The 24,068-nt window shown below is 43.3% G+C and overlaps 3 protein-coding genes across 13 annotated transcripts in view; all 3 read left to right on the top strand.

The window, feature by feature from the left end:
* The window catches only part of si:ch211-285f17.1 (sickle tail protein), a 232,698-nt gene extending 231,689 nt beyond the window's left edge, over window positions 1-1,009 (top strand). For 10 of the 11 annotated variants that reach the window (XM_041881111.2, XM_045221196.1, XM_041881109.2 and 7 more), the window contains one exon: window positions 383-1,009. In XM_041881111.2, the coding sequence (XP_041737045.1) occupies window positions 383-922 (540 nt within the window). In that variant the 3' untranslated portion in view covers window positions 923-1,009. The remainder of the gene's footprint in view (window positions 1-382) is intronic. The other variant, XM_041881112.2, reaches the window with a different exon arrangement.
* Window positions 1,006-5,908, top strand: si:dkey-96n2.3 (uracil nucleotide/cysteinyl leukotriene receptor). The gene is made up of 2 exons (XM_041881117.2): window positions 1,006-2,672; window positions 4,565-5,908. Exon 2 carries the CDS (start codon window positions 4,584-4,586, stop codon window positions 5,514-5,516), a length of 933 nt encoding a protein of 310 aa, XP_041737051.1. The 5' UTR covers window positions 1,006-2,672; window positions 4,565-4,583; the 3' UTR covers window positions 5,517-5,908.
* A 136-nt stretch (window positions 5,909-6,044) lies between these two features.
* The window catches only part of nphp3 (nephronophthisis 3), a 30,528-nt gene continuing 12,504 nt past the window's right edge, over window positions 6,045-24,068 (top strand). Inside the window, exons 1-20 of the mRNA XM_041881118.2 lie at window positions 6,045-6,096; window positions 6,766-7,168; window positions 7,576-7,701; window positions 8,090-8,240; window positions 8,806-8,958; window positions 10,942-11,075; window positions 11,439-11,599; window positions 12,308-12,464; window positions 16,067-16,141; window positions 16,414-16,581; window positions 16,961-17,064; window positions 17,154-17,412; window positions 17,939-18,036; window positions 18,303-18,405; window positions 18,771-18,853; window positions 18,942-19,080; window positions 20,770-20,934; window positions 21,129-21,223; window positions 21,319-21,441; window positions 21,670-21,859. Of these exons, the coding sequence (XP_041737052.1) occupies window positions 6,845-7,168; window positions 7,576-7,701; window positions 8,090-8,240; window positions 8,806-8,958; window positions 10,942-11,075; window positions 11,439-11,599; window positions 12,308-12,464; window positions 16,067-16,141; window positions 16,414-16,581; window positions 16,961-17,064; window positions 17,154-17,412; window positions 17,939-18,036; window positions 18,303-18,405; window positions 18,771-18,853; window positions 18,942-19,080; window positions 20,770-20,934; window positions 21,129-21,223; window positions 21,319-21,441; window positions 21,670-21,859 (2,808 nt within the window). The 5' untranslated portion in view covers window positions 6,045-6,096; window positions 6,766-6,844. The remainder of the gene's footprint in view (window positions 6,097-6,765; window positions 7,169-7,575; window positions 7,702-8,089; window positions 8,241-8,805; window positions 8,959-10,941; window positions 11,076-11,438; window positions 11,600-12,307; window positions 12,465-16,066; window positions 16,142-16,413; window positions 16,582-16,960; window positions 17,065-17,153; window positions 17,413-17,938; window positions 18,037-18,302; window positions 18,406-18,770; window positions 18,854-18,941; window positions 19,081-20,769; window positions 20,935-21,128; window positions 21,224-21,318; window positions 21,442-21,669; window positions 21,860-24,068) is intronic.

Raw genomic sequence — 24,068 nt, 5'->3', positions numbered from 1 at the left:
TTGTCTCCACCTCTCAGAAAGCTTGAAAATCACTCTTAACACACAGGCAGCACCTAGAGATGCCCCCCCCCCGCCCCTATCTCCAACCCCCTCGCTTTATCCCTCCTTCCATCCTTTCAATCTTTTCTTTCTCCTTTTTAATTCATAGTGTGTTTCTCAGTTACTTTGCCTCAAGTAACCCAGTAAACATAGATACTGTAGCTAGTTTGAGCCTTTTTGTGTGTCTATTAATGATCTTAGTAGTAATAGGTTTGTTTGTGTGATTGTTTCATGTCTATAACTTTAGTGAAGTCAATGTTGTCTTGCCTTTTTTATATTTGTTACCTTAATCACCAGTTCCCTTTTTGACAACCAGTCTTTGTTCTGGCATCTCTGTTTGCAGGCTAACGGAAGTGCTAAAAGAGCGGGAGGGGATCATAAAACTACTTCCCCTACTGTACCTGCCTCTAAAATCCCTGCTTTTTATCCTAGCTCTGGTAAAGGCAGTACCTCCCAGTCTGCTCCAAACTCAGATGCTACTAACCTTATTAACCTTTCCTCCTCCTCCAACTGCTCCTCTTCCTCCCCCCACACCACCAAGTCCTCCATCCCGTCCCCTCACGCCCCCCGCCACCCTGGCTCGGCCCTCTCCACCTCCTCCCACATCCCCTCCCTCTCTAACGGTTCCTCCCTCAAACTCCCCACACCCTCTCACACAGGTAAAGCTCTCTCGTTCTCCTTGCAGACTCAAAACGGTCGAGCACCCTCCTCTTCCTTCTCCTCCTCGTCCTCCCCCTCCCCTCTGTCGCCCACCCCGTTGGGCCTGGGTATGAAGAGCATCCGCACCATACACACCCCCAGCTTCACCAGCTACAGGCCCCAGAACGGCAGCAGTGGCAAATCCTGCATCCCAACCGCCACAGCAGCCAAGGACTCCACTTAGCTCCCGTACAGTAGCCCCGTTTTGGTTACTTCTCTCTCTCTCTCTCTCTCTCTCTCTCTCTCTCTCTCTCTCTCTCTCTCTCTCTCTCTCTCTCTCTCTCTCTCTCTCGTTATTCATGTTTTTGTTGTTGTTTATTGGTTTGTATTTTGTTGTTGTAAAAAGCGTAATTGATGCACTTCCCCCCACCATTCATATTTCAATTTGATTTGACACTGGCATTCTCACACCGATGCTTTGACTTCGTTTTAAGTTGCATTTTCCCTTGGCTGAACTTGAATCCTGATTTTAAAAAGGCGTATTAGAGTACTGAGTAAATAGTTTTAAAGAGAAAAACAAAAGTGATATAGTTTTACTGCTTCGTAGGTTATGTGGAAGCTCTCGCTTTCTCAGTTCGCTACTATAAACAACGGTATTGAAAATATATTTTTCTTACAGTATCTAAGAATGGAAAAAATATAAAGTTGATGTACAATCACTATGACCATGTGAAATATTGTGTGTGTTTTATTTTTGAAAACCAGAGACTGGGTAACCATAGTATATTTTGATCTTACATTATTTCTTATGTTGCCTAACATTGAGCATAGCCCTAGTAAATGCCATTTATGAATGCATACTGTATGTACACAGACGTTTAAAGTGGAACTGCATTGACTTCTATTTTGTTAAGAATATTTGGTCATATAATTATCCATGCACTGCCAATTTCTTTTTAGGAGATAGAAAACTGATTTTAAGAAGTTTATGAGATATAACAGTTCTCTTTCTGTAGTTATTGTGCCTATTTGCCAAAGTTGTTGTTATGACATTTCCTGACTGTATTACTGTAATCATGACATACCAAGTGGGAACTCTATGACACACTCAAGGTGTGATGGCTGGTCTTTACCTTTGATAGCTTTACTGGAGGTCTCTTAAGTTCACGTTTATCGATGTCTAAATGTATACAGTACTAAAAACAAAAGTAATTGACGAACTGTTCTACCATGTGTACATAAATGCTTCTAATAAGAACTTAAGTAGTTTTGTTAACATACCTACGTTTATTTGTATGCATGCCTTTAAGATACTTTAGGAGAGTGAAAGAAGAATTATGTTTGCACAGATATATTTTGTAAATATTTTGTTTTCTCTCATTTTTGTAAAGCTTTAAACCATACTACATAAAAAGCAATGTGGTAAAGAAAGAAATAATTGTGTTGTAATAAAAACAATAAAGGTCTGCATGCTTGTAATGCATTTCAGGATGTCTCTACTCACTTTTAGATGCTCTCCTGTTTTGCTCTCAAGTCTGTACACAGTTCCAAACATGTACCAAGCAGAATTTAACAATGGATAATTACAGGAGATGTCAGTGAGTGTGGTCAGGCCACATAATGGCAGCGTTCCAGGCTGACTACGTTGCAGATGCACGCCAGATCTCACAACGCCTGGATAGGTGTTTATCATATCAGTTAACCACATCAAATGATATAGCAATCGGATGCTTGACTGCAGTCGATGAAGTGGCACAAAACCAGGTGGGTGCAATGCGATGTTTGCATGTAGTTGTCCTGGAGTGTGACTAATGCTTTGAGGGTGTGAAAACTGTGTAGGAGGAGAGGCAAGTTAACCTTTGTGAATACATCTTTAAGAGGAGGAACAACAGAACTACTCTTACCTCAGTCTGCAACCACCACCACTGCAATGTGTCGGTAATTAATTGCTAAGAGATATTGAACATTACTCCTTGAAGGCAAAGGGCCTACTGGTAAGTATATTATTAGAAGTGGCTATGTACTATTTAAGTTGATTATGTACTATTTAAATATGATGTGATTCATGTATGATTATGTCCTATTTCAAATGAAAGTTGAAGTTAAGTTGATTTAAAGTTCAAGTTTAATGGGGCAACCTGCAGTTGATGAATCCCAGTTTGGACTTGATGATATAACTTGGGTATTATAATATGTACCCATTGATTCTTGAATAATATAACATATAAATGCTTCATGAGCTTAGTTCAACTGTCTTACCCCATCAGAACCCAAAATACTAAATTGTTTTGTAAACAATGTAATTGCAAACAAACATTAAAATGTGGTTAAAGAGCAACTGTCCCTAAAAAGCAACTTATTGTTTTGAAAATGGACTATGTGGCATCGATATGAGTCAAAATTGACTACAAAGTGTAAATAGGATAATTTTGGACATAAAATCAGTCTTGTCCAAAACTGAGATATGCGAGATAATAGGAATAAATTGTATGTCACAGAATTAAGGGTTGCGTACACTTTCATGCTAAGTTTAGGACTTCATATTGAAGCTTATAGAGACCCCAACTGATGTATAGAACAATCTTAAATGTATCTACTTTGGTTTAGATACAAGCATCATGAAACCTCTAACACATTAAATTAATTTGACTTGGTGAATTTTTTATTTTTTTTACCTAACTTGCTTACCACATTTTCCATGTGGTTTCTTCTTTCACAGACTCCATGAAATGATGACCTCTTCCTAAATATTTGGTCAAATGATTCATTTTGTGTATGGTTTCCTAGAAATAAGGGTGGCTCAACTTACCCCACTCTGCCCTACAATGCTTTTTGTCAATTGTATACACCTGGAGAAATGAGTGTTCACTTTTATTTATCGGCTAGCACTCATAATAGGATAGGGTAGGATAGGATTAACTTTAATGTCCTCAAAGAGAATTTGTCTTAGACACACAGTACTGCTGTATACAAAATTAGAAACTGGTTATTACACACTTAACATACAGTGCACGTTATCTCTGTCATTCCCATTGTACATGTCTCGTATAGCTCAAATAGCCACCATTTGGATCAGTTCCTCTCTACAGATAACCCCCCTGTTCTGCTTTCTATATATATAAAAAACATGCTCATACAGTTCTATATAGAACCATTAAAAAAGGTTCCATATATCACCAAAAAAGGGTTCCACTATGGTTACAACCCTTTTTGGGGCTATATATAATCATTTTTTATGGTTCTTTATAGAACCTTTATGGAGAATAGTTCTGTAAAGAACATTTCTCAATCTCTAATGTTCTTTGTAGAACCATACAGGGTTTTTTATTCTGGTTTAATAGTCATATTGTTACAATTCCATAGGTTTTATTATTGTGTTAATTAAGAATCGGGTGTGCTAGCTCTGGTCCCTGAGGAGAGAATTGAGTCCTACTGACTTAGTCATCTGTTCTCAATTGACACAAGGCCATATGTGAGTCTTTCACAAGACACAATCACTGGCCATAGTCATATACAGTATAACATGTAATAGCGTAAAACAACAGATTAGATGGAATTACACTCTCACTCACGGTTGCACAAAAAGAAACATGCTCAAATCACCCCCCAAAATATTAGAATGAGCTGCTGCCCCTGCATTTACATTTTCACTAAAACAGGAAATAACACTTTTTTGAACTGCAAAGAACCATTGAAGGGCTCACAGTGTTCTTTTGGTCAGTATGGTTCCACGTAGAACCATCACCCTTCCCAAAGAATCCTTGAGGAACCCCATTTTTTTTGGTGTACAACTGCAGGAATCCCTCTCTCAATCTCAGACCCTGCTCTGTTATCATGTAGACTAACGTGTCTTCTCTTCTCTTTGTGTCTTTGCTATGTCCTATAGGCTAAGAGTCCACAGAATAATGATGAACTACACTGTGGAAGCGAGAAACCACGAGAACATCCTGTTTGCTAGCTTTTACATCCTGGTCTTTGTGGTCGCCGTGCCTGGCAACGCTTTGGCATTGTGGGTGTTCTGTCGTCAGGCTGACACCTCACCCTCCAAGCTCTTCCTAAAGCACCTGGCCATAGCAGATGTCTCCTACGTGCTGATCTTGCCCATGCGGATGGTCTACCACTTCTCAGACAGCCACTGGCCACTTGGAGAGGTCGCCTGTCGCCTGGTGGGGTTTCTCTTCTACCTCAACATGTACTGCAGTCTCTACTTCATGACCTGCATCAGCCTGGACCGCCTCTTGGCCCTGGTCCTACCAATCAAGTCACGGTCAATGAGGAAGGCTTCATACGCCAGAGTGGTCGTGGTAATCCTGTGGGTCACAGTGACTGTGTCTATGGCTCCCTTGCTATTCTCCAAAAATCAAACGATGATTCAGGTTGACAACACAACCATGGTCATGTGTAACCAGCTGTACTTGGAAAAGACTTCTACCAAAGCATTGGTGTCAACCATAGTGGCGTTTATTATTCCTCTGGTCACCATAGTGGTCTCCTATATATTAATCCTATTGAAACTGAGGGGCGTCAAGCAACAGGAGGAAAGACCGGTCAGAGACAAGGCTATCAGGATGATCATTCTCATCATGGTGAACTTCCTAGTTGCTTTTGTGCCCTATCACTTGAACCGTTTAATCTACATTGAGAGACACACTCATAGCCACATGGAAACTGCGTCCATTGAGGCTCTGGCACTAGCCAACCGAGTCACTTCTGCACTAACCTGTTTGAGTGGAGCATTGGATCCTATTATGTACTTTTTTCTGGCAAGGACTTATCAACATATACTGCTGCAGCTGTTCTGTAGAGACAGGAGAGAGGACCAGCCAACCACAACCTGATCTAGGATCAGGTCCCGCCTGTACATAATCTTATGTTATGAAAAAAAAAAGGCTAAACTGATCCTAGATCAGCACTCCTCCTGTTCTGAGACCAGTACAAGTGTTTGCTTGCAGTGATTCAATGACTATTTAATATTACAATGGCAATGTACAGTGTTGAATCCTACAGTATGATCTCATCGTGGTGTTGTGCAATAAAGGCTACATGCAAATATTTATTAAAAATAATGGTTGGTACGCCTTTGGCCCTGTATGAAAATGAAGCTTATTTCTAGGTTGTTTTACAATTGCTGTTATTGTATGCATACAATTATTGCATAGTGTAGGAATACTGCATGTCTATTATTAAACTATTTTGGGCTAAATTAATAAATAACTCCTTAATGTCTCCATCCAGTGAGCACGTCTCAGCTTTAGTTTAATCCATTGAGCCTGAGCAGGAGCCTGAGGTATTTTTGTGTTTGGGATACACCCCTCGAGATTTTTTGGGGTGATTCGCAAACTACTTTGACTTTGGTGAGGACCCGTAGGGAGTCTTGTTACCAGGGCAGCCAGGAAGAAGCTACGGGGATAGCTATGTGTGAGTATTTCTTGTATTCCTTTCGAAAAAAGGAATCGGAATCATTCAATATGCTAGCCAACTATTCGAAATATAGCTAAATATTATTGCTATCTAGCTAGCTACGTGCCATAGACAGTCCATCATGTTTGTGCAAGTCAGTCACATCTGGCTCCATCTTCGTACCTCCCGTTCTTGCCATAACAGCTAGGTACCGTTAGCTAGCTAACGAAATATCTAATGTTAGTTAGCATCATTAAAACGCATTGTCTATCACTGATGTAACTAACGTTAATGTTATGTTAAAGCTACGTTATACATATGTTAGCTATAACATTTGGACTCAAATGTCGCATGCTGAAAATAGGTCGTGACCAGAAGCGAGCTTGCGGCGCGAAATGTTGTTGCGCCCTGGACCAAAGTTAAAATCAATGCAAACCCAAATGTTGTCACATTCACTGGCAAGCGGTTTCTATTTTTGTTGTTGTTGAAAATAATGCTAAATTTGGTCACGTGCGTTATCGGTTACTATAATTTATCCCCCACCATATGCGTTCATTATCCCTTTATTAATTGGGTTGCTAGCTAGTTTGCTAAGACATACTTTTCCGGTCCACACTCTTCTTGCATGTTGCATCCTAATTATCATGTTGCATCAAATGACATGCCAATCACTGGCTTCATCCCTAGGAGCAGCAATGACCATCTGGAGGGTTTAGTTCAGTAACTAAGGCCACTGTGGAGTGCCCCTGCCAGAGCCACCACCACCATGGGTACAGCCTCCTCCCTGGTGAGCCCTGGGGAGGTGATAGAGGATGCGTACGGGGGTGAGGGTGGGGAGGCATGTGAGATACCGGTGGAGGTCAAACCTAAAGCCCGCCTCCTGCGGAGCTCCTTTCGCCGAGGGCCCAGGGTGATTGGAGCCAGCTTCAAATCCACGGGCTCTGTGGACCTGGAGTACACCGCCGAATACGAGCGGCTCCGCAAGGAGTATGAGATCTTCCGGGTCAGCAAGAACAACGAGATCACCTCCATGCAGAAGAAGGAGGCCAAGCTGGACGAGGAGAACAAGAGGCTGAGAGCTGAGCTGCAGGTGAGAGCAGGGCCACTGTTTAAAAAGGGTTGACATTTAGTACGAAAAAGTATGAAAATGTATGCACTCTACTGTAAGTCGCTCTGGATAATACCGTCTGCTAAATGACTAAAATGTGATGTAAATGTACCCTCTGTCCATATAGCCTCATCTTGTTCATTCTGATCTAAAAGGCACAACTGATCCTAGATCAGTCTCAGATCCCCCTGTTCTGAGATTCTTTGTGAATACAGGCCCAGGACTTTTACAATGAATGGGGCCAGGCAGGTAGGCAATAGCCTGTCTTTTGATTTCCTATGTCAAGAGTCTCATAATAGGAGTGCTGATCTAGGATCAGGTCTTCCTTGTCCATGTAATCTTATTGTACTACTTGTCACTAACAGTGATGATCGTCATGTTTCTTCCAGGCTCTGCAGAAGACCTACCAGAAGATCCTGAGAGAGAAGGAGAGTGCCCTGGAGGCTAAGTACCAAGCCATGGAGAGAGCCGCCACCTTTGAGCACGACAGGGACAAAGTCAAACGGCAGTTTAAGGTATCCCCAATAGCTAGCTGTTACTCCCAGGCAAACACACAATAGAGCACATAATAGAGAGTAGGGTGTAACAATACCCTAGTATGATGTTCCATCTGGGATTTGAACCGGCAACCTTCTGATCTCAAGTCAGCTACTTAACCTACAGCTCATCATTATGAAACCTTAACATTCTCCTCTGTGGCCTGGCTAGTCTAGCAGTAATGCCGCAGCCTCCAGCATACATGTCTACGGTGTCGGCATAGATTCAAATCCGGCCTACTGCTCTTTGACTCAACCTCTCTCTATCTTTCCCCGCTATCATGCTCTCTCTATCTGTTCAAGAAAATTGTTAAATACCTTAAAATATATATTTAAAACAACTCAAATAATCTTCTCTAAATGTCAGATCTTCCGGGAGACCAAAGAGAAGGAGATCCAGGATCTGCTGCGAGCCAAGAGGGACTTGGAGGCCAAGCTACTGCAGTTGCAGGCTCAGGGCATCATGGTGTACGACCCAGATGACTCGGATGACGATGACAACCACACCACCGTCACAGGTAAAGGACAAAACAGATTGTGCTGTAGCTCAACTGGTAGAGCACGGCGCTTGTAACGCCAAGGTAGTGGGTTCGATCCCCGGGACCACCCATACACAAAAAATGTATGCACGCATGACTGTAAGTCGCTTTGGATAAAAGCGTCTGCTAAATGGCATATTATTATTATTATTATTATAAACGGTTAAAAGCAGCAGGTGTGATTTTTCCATTTCCCGTCTATTCTACATGTTGAATCACCACCGTTTGTCGCAGGTGATCTACTGAGCACAGCCGACGTTCGTTATGGTGCATCTTATCTTTAGGCCACCCTCCATCTCACACATGCAGAGCCCCATTGGAATGAATATGGCAATTCCAGCATCCAGTATTTCAATGTAGTCAAATGGGGAAACGAATAGTGCAATTCAAGTATTTAAAAAATCCATAATTTACCATAATTGCGAACAGTTTACTTAAAACTTGTCGAAGTGTCAACCAAGTAACGCTTCACAATCATCTCAATTCCTCGGATGTCAGTTACTCAAAAAGCTGACACAGTTGTCTGTAATTTGCCTGTCTCAAGCTGCAGGGACTCCCTGTGATTACTGGGGTGGTGGAGTGCTGGGCAGTGAGCCCTCTATGGGCAGCATGATGCAACTGCAGCAGACCTTCAGAGGACCAGAGTTTGCCCACAGCTTGTGCGATGTGGAGGGCCCGTTTGCCAATGTCAGCAGAGGTAAGCAAGGGTTGGATGTTTACACATTTGTATGTATTTGAGCCTTGGCATCTCAGTTGGTTATATACTGTATGTGTTTTGTCTATATAAACGTGTTCCTGAGAGGATGAAAGCTATTGTTTAGGCCACTCCACACACAACTGGTACAGAATCTTAGTGACTATGTGGTCATGCACTTGAACACTAGGGCAGAGAGCGCTAACCCACCCAATGGCCCTTGTGGGTTAATTGCTGCAAACTTGTTGAAAAGTAATTGGTAGAGGGTGTGTGTGTGTTCGTCCGTCTGTCTGTGTGCGATTATGTACAGTGGGGAAAAAAAGTATTTAGTCAGCCACCAATTGTGCAAGTTTTCCCACTTAAAAAGATGAGAGAGGCCTGTAATTTTCATCATAGGTACACGTCAACTATGACAGACAAATGGATACTTTTTTTCTCCAGAAAATCACATTGTAGGATTTTTAATGAATTTATTTGCAAATTATGGTGGAAAATAAGTATTTGGTCACCTACAAACAAGCAAGATTTCTGGCTCTCACAGACCTGTAACTTCTTCTTTAAGAGGCTCCTCTGTCCTCCACTCGTTACCTGTATTAATGGCACCTGTTTGAACTTGTTATCAGTATAAAAGACACCTGTCCACAACCTCAAACAGTCACACTCCAAACTCCACTATGGCCAAGACCAAAGAGCTGTCAAAGGACACCAGAAACAAAATTGTAGACCTGCACCTGGCTGGGAAGACTGAATCTGCAATAGGTAAGCAGCTTGGTTTGAAGAAATCAACTGTGGGAGCAATTATTAGGAAATGGAAGACATACAAGACCACTGATAATCTCCCTCGATCTGGGGCTCCACGCAAGATCTCACCCCGTGGGGTCAAAATGATCACAAGAACGGTGAGCAAAAATCCCAGAACCACACGGGGGACCTAGTGAATGACCTGCAGAGAGCTGGGACCAAAGTAACAAAGCCTACCATCAGTAACACACTACGCCGCCAGGGACTCAAATCCTGCAGTGCCAGACATGTCCCCCTGCTTAAGCCAGTACATGTCCAGGCCCGTCTGAAGTTTGCTAGAGTGCATTTGGATGATCTAGAAGAGGATTGGGAGAATGTCATATGGTCAGATGAAACCAAAATATAACTTTTTGGTAAAAACTCAACTCGTCGGGTTTGGAGGACAAAGAATGCTGAGTTGCATCCAAAGAACACCATACCTACTGTGAAGCATGGGGGTGGAAACATCATGCTTTGGGGCTGTTTTTCTGCAAAGGGACCAGGACGACTGATCCATGTAAAGGAAAGAATGAATGGGGCCATGTATCGTGAGATTTTGAGTGAAAACCTCCTTCCATCAGCAAGGGCATTGAAGATGAAACGTGGCTGGGTCTTTCAGCATGACAATGATCCCAAACACACCGCCCGGGCAACGAAGGAGTGGCTTCGTAAGAAGCCTTTCAAGGTCCTGGAGTGGCCTAGCCAGTCTCCAGATCTCAACCCCATAGAAAATCTTTGGAGGGAGTTGAAAGTCCGTGTTGCCCAGCCACAGCCCCAAAACAGCACTGCTCTAGAGGAGATCTGCATGGAGGAATGGGCCAAAATACCAGCAACAGTGTGTGAAAACCTTGTGAAGACGTACAGAAAACGTTTGACCTGTGTCATTGCCAACAAAGGGTATATAACAAAGTATTGAGAAACTTTTGTTATTGACCAAATACTTATTTTCCACCATAATTTGCAAATAAATTCATTAAAAATCCTACAATGTGATTTTCAGGATTTTTTTCCTCATTTTGTCTGTCATAGTTGACGTGTACCTATGATGAAAATTACAGGCCTCTCTCATCTTTTTAAGTGGGAGAACTTGCACAATTGGTGGCTGACTAAATACTTTTTTCCCCCACTGTATGTGTGTCCGTCTGTGTGTGTTTGCGTGTGTTTGTGTGTATATAAACACGTGTATAATGTGTGTGTATCTTTCAGATGACTGGGACGCTGCTGTGGCCAGTCTGCTGCAGGTGTCTCCTCACGTGTCCCAGGCGTTATGGAGCAACACGGTGCGCTGCTACCTGATCTCTACCCAGGAGACACAGGCTGAGCTGGACATCTTCACCCAGGTACTGGTACACCAGGGATTGAACTTAAAGGGATAGTTCACTCAAATGTATTTAGGTGAACTATCCCTTTAAGGATTTTGGACACTGGCCAGCTGGACTAGTAGACCTGCTTGGAATCCTACTAGCCAAGGGTCCAAAATCTATGTCATCATGGAATATCTGAAAATACACATTCTCACATTTTCTACTAGCCCGGTTTGATAAGTACTAGCGGCTACTGCGCTAGCTTAATTTACTTCCCTACAATGCATTCACCCTGGAGTACTGTTCATCTGGCTATACAACGCATCTCTCTTCACCTCTCTCTCTATCTCTCTCTCTCTCTCTTCCTATCTAATTTCTGTCTCCTTCTTTCCTTCCCAGAGGTACTCTCCTAGGCTGCAGAGTCTGTGTGAGGGGCTGGGCCATTTCTACCTGAACATCTGTTTCCCTGAGGAGAGTGCAGCCTCCTATGCACTGGAACGCAGACAGGAGATGGAGAGGAGCTCTGTGTGTGTGCTCCTCCTTAAATCCTCCATCACTAGGTCAGTGTTTCCCCCCTCCCCCACTGTCTCTCACTCACATTCACCTTAAATCATGAACACAGACAGTGGATGCATCCCAAATGGCACCTTATTCCCTATATAGTGCACTACTGTTGACCAGAGCCCTATAGACGGGTTAGTTGACAACGTCACGAAAACAATGTGCACTCTTCAATGGGGCAGAAGGCAGTGTGTTGTTGTGATTCTGGTTGGCCAGATAGCTAGCAACAATGACAAGAAGCTGCCATGGGGGGAATCGAAGGTGGCTCGTTTCAGGTCATTTTATCTTGTTCTTGATAACATGTCTTGTTTTTAGTTGTTTTGACTGATGCCACATCTATGCTAATATGGCTACAATTCGCTAGCTAGCTAACCAACAACTGTAATGATGTATTTGAGAGACAAGTGCTCATTTAAATAAATATTAGAGACGAAATATAGTTTACATGCTGTCGACAATCTAAGCCAACCCTGTCTGTTTTGACCCATAGTTGCGCACGTCGGTTTTGTTGCTAGTGAACTATATAGGGAATAGGGTGCCATTTGGGACGCATCCAGAGCAACCTCTGAGTCTCTCTGTGGCTCCCTCTCCTCTGCACTACCAGATTAAAAGGAAGTGAAATGCTGCTGTTATAGGTTATAACATGTTGTAATATGTTATAACAGGTTACAGTGTGTTACTCAGTGTGCCTTTGTGTGTGTGTGTAGTTGTGTGTTGGAGGATGCGGAGGAGGCCTTTGTGAAGAACCCAGACGGCCGTCCACTGGTACTCTACCTCAGGACTGTGGAGGCCCACCCTCTCAGCGGCCCCACCAGACAACTGCTGGAGAGGGTCAACGCTGCAGACAAGGCAGCCAAAGTCAAGGTAGCCAATGGCATACAGATGTGGTCTGTGTGGTCCAGCGGTTCGTGCCGCAGACCCCGGCACAAATGTATACCAGAGTCGACATGAGTTAGAATCCAACCCATTGCTCTTCTGACTTGCAATTCCTCCTACCTTTACTCTCCTCTTCACTGGCCTATGTCAATAATGAAAAAAATCTATCTTTGCATTTCACAAACACAAAATTTACATTTTAGTCATTTAGCAGACGCTCTTATCCAGAGCGACTTACATGAGCAATTATGGTTGTGCCTTGCTCAAGGGGTCATCGACAGATTTTTCACCTAGTCAGCTCAGGGATTCGAACCAGAGCCCTTTCCGTTACTGGCCAAACACTCTTAAACGCTAGGCTACTTGCCGCCCCAACACCTGAAAATCCTGAGTTGAGTATGCCAGTTCCAGATATTCATATGTTATATATCATATGTTAAATATATGATATTAATTCCACTTATGTATACAGTACCAGTCAAAAGTTTGGACACACCTACTCATTCAAGGGTTTTTCTTAATTTTTTACTATTTTCTACATTGTAGAATAATACTGAAGACATCAAAACTATGAAATAACACATATGGAATCATATGTATATTTTAGATTTTAGATTCTTCAAAGTAGCGACCCTTTGCCTTGATGACAGCTTTGCACACTCTTGGCATTCTCTCAACCAGCTTCATGAGGAATGCGTTTCCAACAGTCTTGATGGAGTTACCACATACAGTGGGGGAAAAAAGTATTTAGTCAGCCACCAATTGTGCAGGTTCTCCCACTTAAAAAGATGAGAGAGGCCTGTAATTTTCATCATAGGTACACGTCAACTATGACAGACAAAATGAGAAAAAAAAATCCTGAAAATCACATTGTAGGATTTTTAATGAATTTATTTGCAAATTATGGTGGAAAATAAGTATTTGGTCAATAACAAAAGTTTCTCAATACTTTGTTATATACCCTTTGTTGGCAATGACACAGGTCAAACGTTTTCTGTACGTCTTCACAAGGTTTTCACACACTGTTGCTGGTATTTTGGCCCATTCCTCCATGCAGATCTCCTCTAGAGCAGTGCTGTTTTGGGGCTGTGGCTGGGCAACACGGACTTTCAACTCCCTCCAAAGATGTTCTATGGGGTTGAGGTCTGGAGACTGGCTAGGCCACTCTAGGACCACTGGCTATAGGGTGAATGCACCTATTTGTAAGTCGCTCTGGATAAGAGCGTCTGCTAAATGACGTAAATGTAAATGAAATGCTTCTTACGAAGCCACTCCTTCGTTGCCCGGGCGGTGTGTTTGGGATCATTGTCATGCTGAAAGACCCAGCCACGTTTCATCTTCAATGCCCTTGCTGATGGAAGGAGGTTTTCACTCAAAATCTCACGATACATGGCCCCATTCATTCTTTCCTTTACACGGATCAGTCGTCCTGGTCCCTTTGCAGAAAAACAGCCCCAAAGCATGATGTTTCCACCCCCATGCTTCACAGTAGGTATGGTGTTCTTTGGATGCAACTCAGCATTCTTTGTCCTCCAAACCCGACGAGTTGAGTTTTTACCAAAAAGTTCTATTTTGGTTTCATCTGACCATATGACATTCTCCCAATCCTCTTCTGGATCATCCAAATGCACTCTAGCAAACTTCAGACGGGCCTGGACATGTACTGGCTTAAGCAGGGGGACACGTTTGGCACTGCAGGATTTGAGTCCCTGGCGGCGTAGTGTGTTACTGATGGTAGGCTTTGTTACTTTGCTCCCAGCTCTCTGCAGGTCATTCACTAGATCCCCCCGTGTGGTTCTGGGATTTTTGCTCACCGTTCTTGTGATCATTTTGACCCCACAGGGTGAGATCTTGCGTGGAGCCCCAGATCGAGGGAGATTATCAGTGGTCTTGTATGTCTTCCATTTCCTAATAATTGCTCCCACAGTTGATTTCTTCAAACCAAGCTGCTTACCTATTGCAGATTCAGTCTTCCCAGCCTGGTGCAGGTCTACAATTTTGTTTCTGGTGTCCTTTGACAGCTCTTTGGTCTTGGCCATAGTGGAGTTTGGAGTGTGACTGTTTGAGGTTGTGGACAGGTGTCTTTTATACTGATAACAAGTTCAAACAGGTGCCATTAATACAGGTAACGAGTGGAGGACAGAGGAGCCTCTTAAAGAAGAAGTTACAGGTCTGTGAGAGCCAGAAATCTTGCTTGTTTGTAGGTGACCAAATACTTATTTTCCACCATAATTTGCAAATAAATTCATTAAAAATCCTACAATGTGATTTTCTGGGGGGAAAAATCTCAATTTGTCTGTCATAGTTGACGTGTACCTATGATGAAAATTACAGGCCTCTCATCTTTTTAAGTGGGAGAACTTGCACAATTGGTGGCTGACTAAATACTTTTTTCCCCCCCTGTATACTGAGCACTTGTTGGCTGCTTTTCCTTCACTCATCCCAAACCATCTCAATTGGGTTGAGGTCGGGTGATTGTGGAGGCCAGGTCATCTGATGCAGCACTCCATCACTCTCCTACACGTGATCTCAAATTTGGTCTCATCAGACCAAAGGACAGATTTCCACCAGTCTAATGTCCATTGCTCGTGTTTCTTGGCCCAAACAAGTCTCTTCTTCTTATTGGTGTCCTTTAGTAGTGGTTTCTTTGCAGCAATTCGACCATGAAGGCCTGATTCACGCAGTCTCCTCTGAACAGTTGATGTTGAGATGTGTCTGTTACTTGAACTCTATGAAGCATTTATTTGGGCTGCAATCTGAGGTGCAGTTAACTCTAATGAACTTATCCTCTGCAGCAGAGGTAACTCTGGGTCTTCCTTTCCTGTGGCGGTCCTCATGAGAGCCAGTTTCATCATAGCACTTTATGGTTTTTTCGACTGCACTTGAAGAAACTTTCAAAGTTCTTCAAATTTTCTGGATTGACTGACCTTCATGTCTTAAAGTAATGATGGACTGTAATTTCTCTTGCTTATTTGAGCTGTTCTTGCCATAATATGGATTTGATATTTTATCAAATAGGGCTATCTTCTGTATACCACCCCTACCTTGTTACAATACAACTGATTGGCTCAAACGCAGTAAGAAGGAAAGGAATTCCACAAATTAAGGCACACCTGTTAATTGAAATACATTCCAGGTGACTACCTCATGAAGCTGTTTGAGAGAATGCCAATTGTGTGCAAAGCTGTCATCAAGGCAAAGGGTGGGTAATTTGAAGAATCTCAAATATAAAATATATTTTGATTTGTTTTAACACTTTTTTGGTTACTACATGATTCCATATGTGTTATTTCATAGTTTTGATGTCTTCACTATTATTCTACAATGTAGAAAATAGTTAAAATAAAGAAAAACCCTTGAATGAGTAGGTGTGTCCAAACTTTTGACTGGTTCTGTACATACATATACATAGGGGTAGAATAAGGAACTGGCATACTGGGTGTTGTGTTTGTGATATGCAAATATTGATTTGTTCTATTGGCGGAAATTGTTCTATTGTCGTATTGTGTTTTATGACAATATCAGAACTGAAGATTCCATGGTGAATTAATGTGCTATAGCCTGGCTATTATACCACTGTGTCACTTCCATAGGTAGTGGACCATGGTGGCTCCCCAGAGGAAGGAGCGTCTATGATCTACACTCAACTGGAGAAAGTCATCAAACAGGTAGGCCTACAGACCCTATACGGCCTGGTCAAAAGTACTGCACTATACTAGATACACTCTTAGAAAACAAGAACCTGAAAGGAGAACCCTTTGAAGAACCCTTTTTGGTTCCAGGTATAACCTTTTTGGTTCCACAGAGAGTTATACATGGAACCCAAAAGGGTTCTCCTATGGGGACAGCAGAAGAACCCTTTTGAAACCCTTTTTTCTAAGAGTGTAGTATACCTTTTAACTCTCACTATACCTTCGACCCCTCCGTCCCTCTCTGTCAGGAACTGCTGGGTTTGGAGGGCAGCGACGTGGACAGTAAGGATTCGGGGATAGACGAGGGGCGCGAGGAGGATTTGGGGGACGTGCTGTGGGACCTGCATGATGAGCAGGAGCAGATCGAGGCCTATCAGCAAGCCTGCAGCGCCGCAGCTCAACTGGGCTTCCAGAAGGTGGGGCTTTCGCGCTCTGTCTCTACCTCTCTCTCTAGCTCAGTAGGAAGGCATTATTTTATTTATAGGATTTTGTGATTAAAGGGTTATTTTACTCAAAAACTAGTGTTGATGAATTTGCATATCATCGTCACAGTTTCTCGTCTGTACTGAACATGCTCTATTTTGAAAACTTTGGATTGCATTACCAGTGGACAAATGTACTACAAAATACTAAAATATACGTTTTTTAGTAAAATATCCCTTTAAGGTGAAATATTCCAAATGATGACTAGTAGTAATAAAGTGTAATAGACGAGTAATAACTTTAGTAATAACGGTTGCTTGTGTGGGTGAGAGGAGCTTGTGCATGATGTGTGATGTCATGCTCTGTCCTCAGTACATAGATCGTCTGAATGACATGGTGGCAGCCCCTCCTCCCACCCCTCCACTGCTGGTATCAGGGGGACCCGGCTCCGGGAAGTCTCTCCTGCTGTCCAAATGGTAAGAGCTCAGCCATTATCCATTAAAACTAGATTTTACATTATTTGACCTTAAGTGTTAATAATCAATCAACTCAATTCTTCCTCCAGGATTGAGCTGCAGCAGAAGCACTCCCCCAACACGTTGTTCCTGTACCATTTTGTGGGGCGGCCTCTTTCTACCAGCTCTGAGCCTGTACTCATTATTAAACGCCTCACTGTCAAGCTGCTGCAGCATTTCTGGTCCATCTCTGGGTTATCCATGGATCCCTCCAAGATCCTAGAGGAGTTCCCTCGCTGGCTAGAGAGACTGTCTGCCAGGCACCAAGGCAACATCATCATCATCATCGACTCCATTGACCAGATACAGGTACTAGGCTACTGCCACAGTAAGACCTCAGAGACACGAACATGTCGGGAATGGAGGTCGTTCGGAACACTGAAATGTCTGTAACTTTGAAATTCACTTAAAAAACATCTCAAACCTTTAGAGAAAATATTGATCGCGTATTTATATGGGTTTTCTAATAATTTTGAATCATTTACATTTTAGTCATTTAGCAGACACTCTTATCCAGAGCGACTTACAGGAGCAATTAGGGTTAAGTGCCTTGCTCAAGGGCACATCGACAGATTTTTCACCTAGTCGGCTCGGGGATTAGAACCAGCGACCTTTCGGTTACTGGCACAACGCTCTTAACCACTAAGCTACCTGCCGCCCCAGATAATGTAAATATTGGATGTGTTTTTAGCACATGTAAGCAACATTTACGGCACAGTTGTCCATATAGACTGTCCCCAGGTAGCCAGATGTCCCTGTTTGATATTATTGGTTAACAGGTCAGCTTGTTACTCTGAGGTTTGTATCTTTGAGGTTCTACTGTATTTTCCACCAGCACGCAGAGAGGCACATGAAGTGGCTGATCGACCCCCTGCCGGTCAACGTCAGAGTGGTGGTGTCTGTCAACGTGGAGACCTGTCCCCAGGCCTGGAGGTAGAGTACACAACTTGGCAGTTAGTCCATACAAAATGACTCCAGATCAGTACTATGTCAACATATGTAATGCCTATGCATTGCTACTGTAGTGCCTATGTAATGCCTGGAGGTAGGGTACACCTAAGTATTATGTAATAGATATGTATTGTGTGGCCTATATAAGCCCAATGCCTATGTAGTGCCTATGTATTTTGGGCTATGATATATAGTGCCTATGTATTGTGGTCTAATAGTGATTGTGTGATATGACTGTTGTTCCCCAGACTGTGGCCCACCCTCCACCTGGACCCGCTGAATCCCAGAGAGGTGAAGAGTGTCGTCAACACAGAGTGCCTGGCAGCCGATGTTAAACTCACTAAAGACCAGGTGGGTGTCAAACTGATATTACATTGTTATTACAGGAAGTTCAGTGTAAAAAAAAAAGAGGCTAAATCACCTTTAAGTAACGTACATCAAACCAAATAATTGAGTTGATTTGACCATTACATTTTAAACAGGCACCGCATGCCCCCATCACTCCCATAGATTTTTAGCTAGCGGTGGTTAAAATTAGCTGAAGTTTGTAGTGGCTGTTTCAAGAGAATCAAACCATGGAATACAGTTTGTCCTGGTCCATGGACTACTTTCCGGGTGAGGAACCATCTAACATCAATTTGTCAAATACTGAACTTCCCCATGAAGAGAAGATCTGTGTGTGTCAAACGGTGGCTGTGTGTCTGTGCGTTCAACAGGATAAGAAACTGGAGAGACACTGTCGCTCTGCATCCACATGTAACGCCCTGTATGTCACCCTGATAGCCAAGATGATCACCAAGTGAGTAAACTGTGTGTGTGGGCATGTCTCTCTGTGAGTGTGTGTGTGTGTGTGGTATTGTCTATAGATGTGTTGCCTTGTGTCCCAGCTGTAGGTCTGCCTGGTCGTTGGAGAGGACTCTAGAGCAGTGTCTGCTGTGTCAGGACACCATGTCTCTGTACAGCTTGGGCCTCAAGGTGGCGTTAGACACTCTCAGCACAGACAGGGAGAGACACGTCATGAGAGAGGTAAGGGACCATCACCATCCTTCACCACTACAGATGTAGGATCTTAATTTGCTACAACAGGAAAATAATCCTGCAGCAACAGGAAATGTGGATTATAATCGATGGACAGTTTGGTAAGGGTTGATACCTTTTTCGTTAGGGCAAATCAAGTCAGAAATTTCTGTGGAAATTACCAACTTTAAAAGCCTTTTTAAAACTCAAATACACTACAAGTTTGCGTTTCCTGCTGTGTAATAAAATTCTTAGCAACATTGTTGCATCTCAAATGGCACCCTATTCCCTAGATGCATTACTTTTGGTCAAAAGTAGTGCACTATATAGGGAATAGGGTGCCATTTGGGATGAAGACCACAGCCTAAAATTTTATTTTTGGTCCACCAACCACTGTGGCAGGTAGATTTAAAAAATCTACCAGCCACTCAGATTTTTACATTTACATTTACATTTTAGTCATTTAGCAGACGCTCTTATCCAGAGCGACTTACAGTTAGTGAATACAATTTTTTTTTATACTGGCCCCCCGTGGGAATCGAACCCACAACCCTGGCGTTGCAAACGCCATGCTCTATCAACTGAGCTACATCCCTGCCGGCCATTCCCTCCCCTACCCTGGACGACGCTGGGCCAATTGTGCGCCGCCCATGAGTCTCCCGGTCGCGGCCGGCGGCGACAGAGCCTGGATTCGAACCAGGATCTCTAGTGGCACAGTTAGCACCACTGCGCCACTCAGGAGTACATTTTTACCAGCCAAAATATTTTTTTGCCATAATTACATCAAAAAACACAAACGGATGACCATGCTTTGTAATGTTTCTAAAACAAGAAATGTATTAGTAAGAAGTAATGAGGTATAATGCTCAATTTCATTTCATTTTTTGTGACCTGAGTCTTTTAATTATCAAAAAATCAGAGACAAAATGTTCAGCTGCCCCTTTAAGGATGGGAGGTTACCATGGTAACGGGGACACTCGAGTCCTGTCAGTGTGTCTGTGTGTGTGAGATTTGGGATCTGACTAGGACGTCACTTCGCTATCAGTTGAAGCAGCAGACTCAAACTAACGTTGAAAAACAACTGAACTTGTGAACAAAACAATATAAATAGCCAAGAAAAACCAAGGACAAAGTCTCACTTTGTAAATTAGACCAAATTTTATACCTGTGCGCTGTGCCTCCAAAAGTTAATCTATCAGCACTTCACTCATTGCGCATAGCTCCCATGCCAGGCAGTGTTTCTGTGCGAGGTGGTATATAGGATTCGTATTTCTTTGTGCATTTAGCAGATATGAAACAAAAACAGCAGAAATACTTTGAAAACAGCTACTGCAACATTCTTCAAACCCTAACTCGCACATCCTCATACTTTACTTTTGACTATTTTTATTGGCGAATGTAATGCTCTCACTGTAGAGCCCTGTAAATTGATCACCCGCCAACGTGGCTGGTGAAATAGACATTCTTACCCGCCAATACCTAAAGCTAACTGCATTTGGTGGTGGTGGGTGTTCATTTTATGCCCTGATGAAGACAATGAGTGTGGACATTCTGTTGTGCCACTAACCATCGGAATAGTTTCACATGCCTTTTATTTAGAATGTGACGTCAAGGGTTTTCCCAAGAATGTTGAAGCTGATTATCTGTTCTGCTTTCTCTCATGCGTGTGTGTTTGTGTGTGTTGATTCCCTCCCTCAGATGTTGTGTCTGGTGTGTGCCAGTCATAATGGTGTGAGTGAGTCAGAGGTGCTGGCGGTGTTTCCAGACCTGGGCCTGCCTGTCCTCTCCTCCCTCCTCTACACCCTACAGAGACTCTGTATTGTAGGCCTGGGATGTGGACTCATCAGGTTCCAACACCTACAGGTTAGCTTTCTGTCCCCCTACAGACACCGTAGGATGAGAGCAGTGAAATCTCCCTTTTTGTCCACTTTCGGCAGTTTTTGCGCATGACGTGTTTATGTCCTGTGTGTATGAGTAATAGTCTGAAACTCAATGATGTTAAATGTAAGTGAGAGGCTTCACACTGGCTTTCTGTTAACACTATCTCTGTGCTTTAGGCTGGGGAGGCTGTCCGGCTGGAGTTTATGGATGGAGGGACCTGCTCTCCTGCCTACAGAGAGAATCTCATCCACTACTTCAGCCAGCAACTCAGGTCTGGCCAACCACTATTATTAGCAATAGTGACTAGACTTCATCTTTGACGACACAATAAGTGTTGGTGTGTATTTAAAGTGTGTGTGTGTTCAGTCAGGACAGGGTGACGTGGCGGGTGGCAGACGAGCTGCCCTGGCTACTCCAGCAGCAGGAGGACAGGGCCAAGCTGCAGCTCAGCCTCCTTAACCTCTTTGTCTCCCAGAACCTCTACAAGAGGTCAGACTTCTATATAACAATGAGACTGTTTGCCCTTCGACTGTTACTTTGTGTCTTTTGGTTTTGACTTTGTCTGTCTGAGTGGTAGTATATTCTCCTATGTTTTTTGCATTTGTATCAGTGATTGATCTGTGCACAGAATTCACATTGATTCAAATGTGCAATAATGAGATGAACAGGTACCATAAACATCAATTAGAGTTCTGCAATGTCTGTTGGTGTTCCTAGGGGCCATTTCTCCGAGCTGCTGGCCTACTGGCAGTATGTGGGCAAAGACAAGAGCTCCATGGCCACTGAGTACTTTGACTCTCTGAAGCACTATGAGAAGAGCTGTGAGAGTGAGGATAGCATGATCAGGCTGGCCAACCTGTATGAGACACTGGGCCGCTTCCTCAAAGACTTAGGCCTGCTCAGTCAGGTATGTGCATAGAAAGTGGGTAGTAAAATGGTCGCCGGTCCACCCAGTACAGACCCATTGATTTGAATGGGGATTTCTGTTCTAGTCATTCTATTTCTATGAGTACGTGACAGTACTACGGTCATATAGGAGATTAGGAGCCATTTTATACTACTGAGTCATACAGTGTAATTCATGTTTATATACAGTGCATTCGTAAAGTATTCAGACCCCTTGACTTTTTCCACATTTTGTTACGTTACAGCCTTATTCTAAAATTGATTAAATTGTTTTTTTTCCTCATCAATCTACACACAATACCCCATAATGACATAGCAAAAACAGGTTTTTAGAAATTTTTGAAAATGTATTAAAAATACTAAACTTAAATATAAAATGTACATAAGTATTCAGACCCTTTACTCAGTACTTTGTTGAAGTACCTTTGACAACGATTACAGCCTCAAATCTTCTTGGGTATGACGCTACAAGCTTGGCACACTGGTATTTGGGGAGTTTCTCCCATTCTTCTCTGCAGATCCTCTCAATCTCTGTCAGGTTGGAGCGTCGCTGCACAGCTATTTTCAGATCTCTCCAGAGATGTTCGATCGGGTTCAAGTCCGGGCACTGGCTGGGCCACTCAAGGACATTCAGAGACTTATCCCGAAGCCACTCCTGCGTTGTGTTGGCTGTATGCTTAGGGTCGTTTTCTTGTTGGAAGGTGAACTTTCGCCCCAGTCTGAGGTCCTGAGCGCTCTGGAGCAGGTTTTCATCAAGGATCTCTCTGTACTTTGCTCCGTTCATCTTTCCCTCGATCCTGACTAGTCTCCCAGTCCCTGCAGCTGAAAAACATCCCCACAGCATGATGCTGCCACCACCATGCTTCACCGTAGGGATGGTGCCAGGTTTCCTCCAGACGTGACGCTTGGTATTCAGGCCAAAGAGTTCAATCTTGGTTTCATCAGACCAGAGAATCTTGTTTCTCATGGTCTGAGTGTCCTTTGGGTGCCTTTTGGCAAACTCCAAGCGGGCTGTCATGTGCCTTTTACTGAGGAGTGGCTTCCGTCTGGCCACTCTACCATAAAGGCCTGATTGGTGGTGCTTCAGAGATGGTTGTCCTTCTGGAAGGTTCTCCCATCTCCACAGAGGAACTCTGGAGCTCTGTCAGAGTGACCATCAGGTTCTTGGTCACCTCCCTGACCAAGGCCCTTCTCCCCCGATTTCTCAGTTTGGCTGGGCGACCAGCTCTAGGAAGGTCTTGATGGTTCCAAACTTCTTCCATTTAAGAATGATGGAGGCCACTGTGTTCTTGGGGACCTTCAATGCTGTAGAAATATTTTGGTACCCTTCCCCAGATCTGTGCCTAGACACAATCCTGTCTCGGAGCTCTACGGACAATTCCTTCGATCTCATGGCTTGGTTTTTGCTCTGACATGCACTGTCAACTGTGGGACCTTATTCAGTGGGGGAAAAAAAGATGAGAGAGGCCTGTAATTTTCATCATAGGTACACGTCAACTATGACAGACAAAATGAGGGAAAAAAATCCAGAAAATCACATTGTAGGATTTTTAATGAATTTATTTGCAAATTATGGTGGAAAATAAGTATTTGGTCAATAACAAAAGTTTCTCAATACTTTGTTATATACCCTTTGTTGGCAATGACACAGGTCAAACGTTTTCTGTAAGTCTTCACAAGGTTTTCACACACTGTTGCTGGTATTTTGGCCCATTCCTCCATGCAGATCTCCTCTAGAGCAGTGATGTTTTGGGGCTGTCGCTGGGCAACACGGACTTTCAACTCCCTCCAAAGATTTTCTATGGGGTTGAGATCTGGAGACTGGCTAGGCCACTCCAGGACCTTGAAATGCTTCTTATGAAGCCACTCCTTCGTTGCCCGGGCGGTGTGTTTGGGATCATTGTCATGCTGAAAGACCCAGCCACGTTTCATCTTCAATGCCCTTGCTGATGGAAGGAGGTTTTCACTCAAAATCTCACGATACATGGCCCCATTCATTCTTTCCTTTACACGGATCAGTCGTCCTGGTCCCTTTGCAGAAAAACAGCCCCAAAGCATGATGTTTCCACCCCCATGCTTCACAGTAGGTATGGTGTTCTTTGGATGCAACTCAGCATTCTTTGTCCTCCAAACACGACGAGTTGAGTTTTTACCAAAAAGTTCTATTTTGGTTTCATCTGACCATATGACATTCTCCCAATCCTCTTCTG

The sequence above is a fragment of the Coregonus clupeaformis genome, chromosome 7, assembly GCF_020615455.1.
Source record: "Coregonus clupeaformis isolate EN_2021a chromosome 7, ASM2061545v1, whole genome shotgun sequence".
Taxonomy (NCBI): domain Eukaryota; kingdom Metazoa; phylum Chordata; class Actinopteri; order Salmoniformes; family Salmonidae; genus Coregonus; species Coregonus clupeaformis.
Note: the sequence above shows the minus strand (reverse complement) of the source record. Positions and strands in the feature narration are given on the sequence as shown.

What these genes read in the sequence shown, in the direction of transcription:
- si:dkey-96n2.3 (XM_041881117.2), top strand. Translation starts at nt 4,584, where the DNA reads ATGATGAACTACACTGTGGAAGCGAGAAACCACGAGAACATCCTGTTT.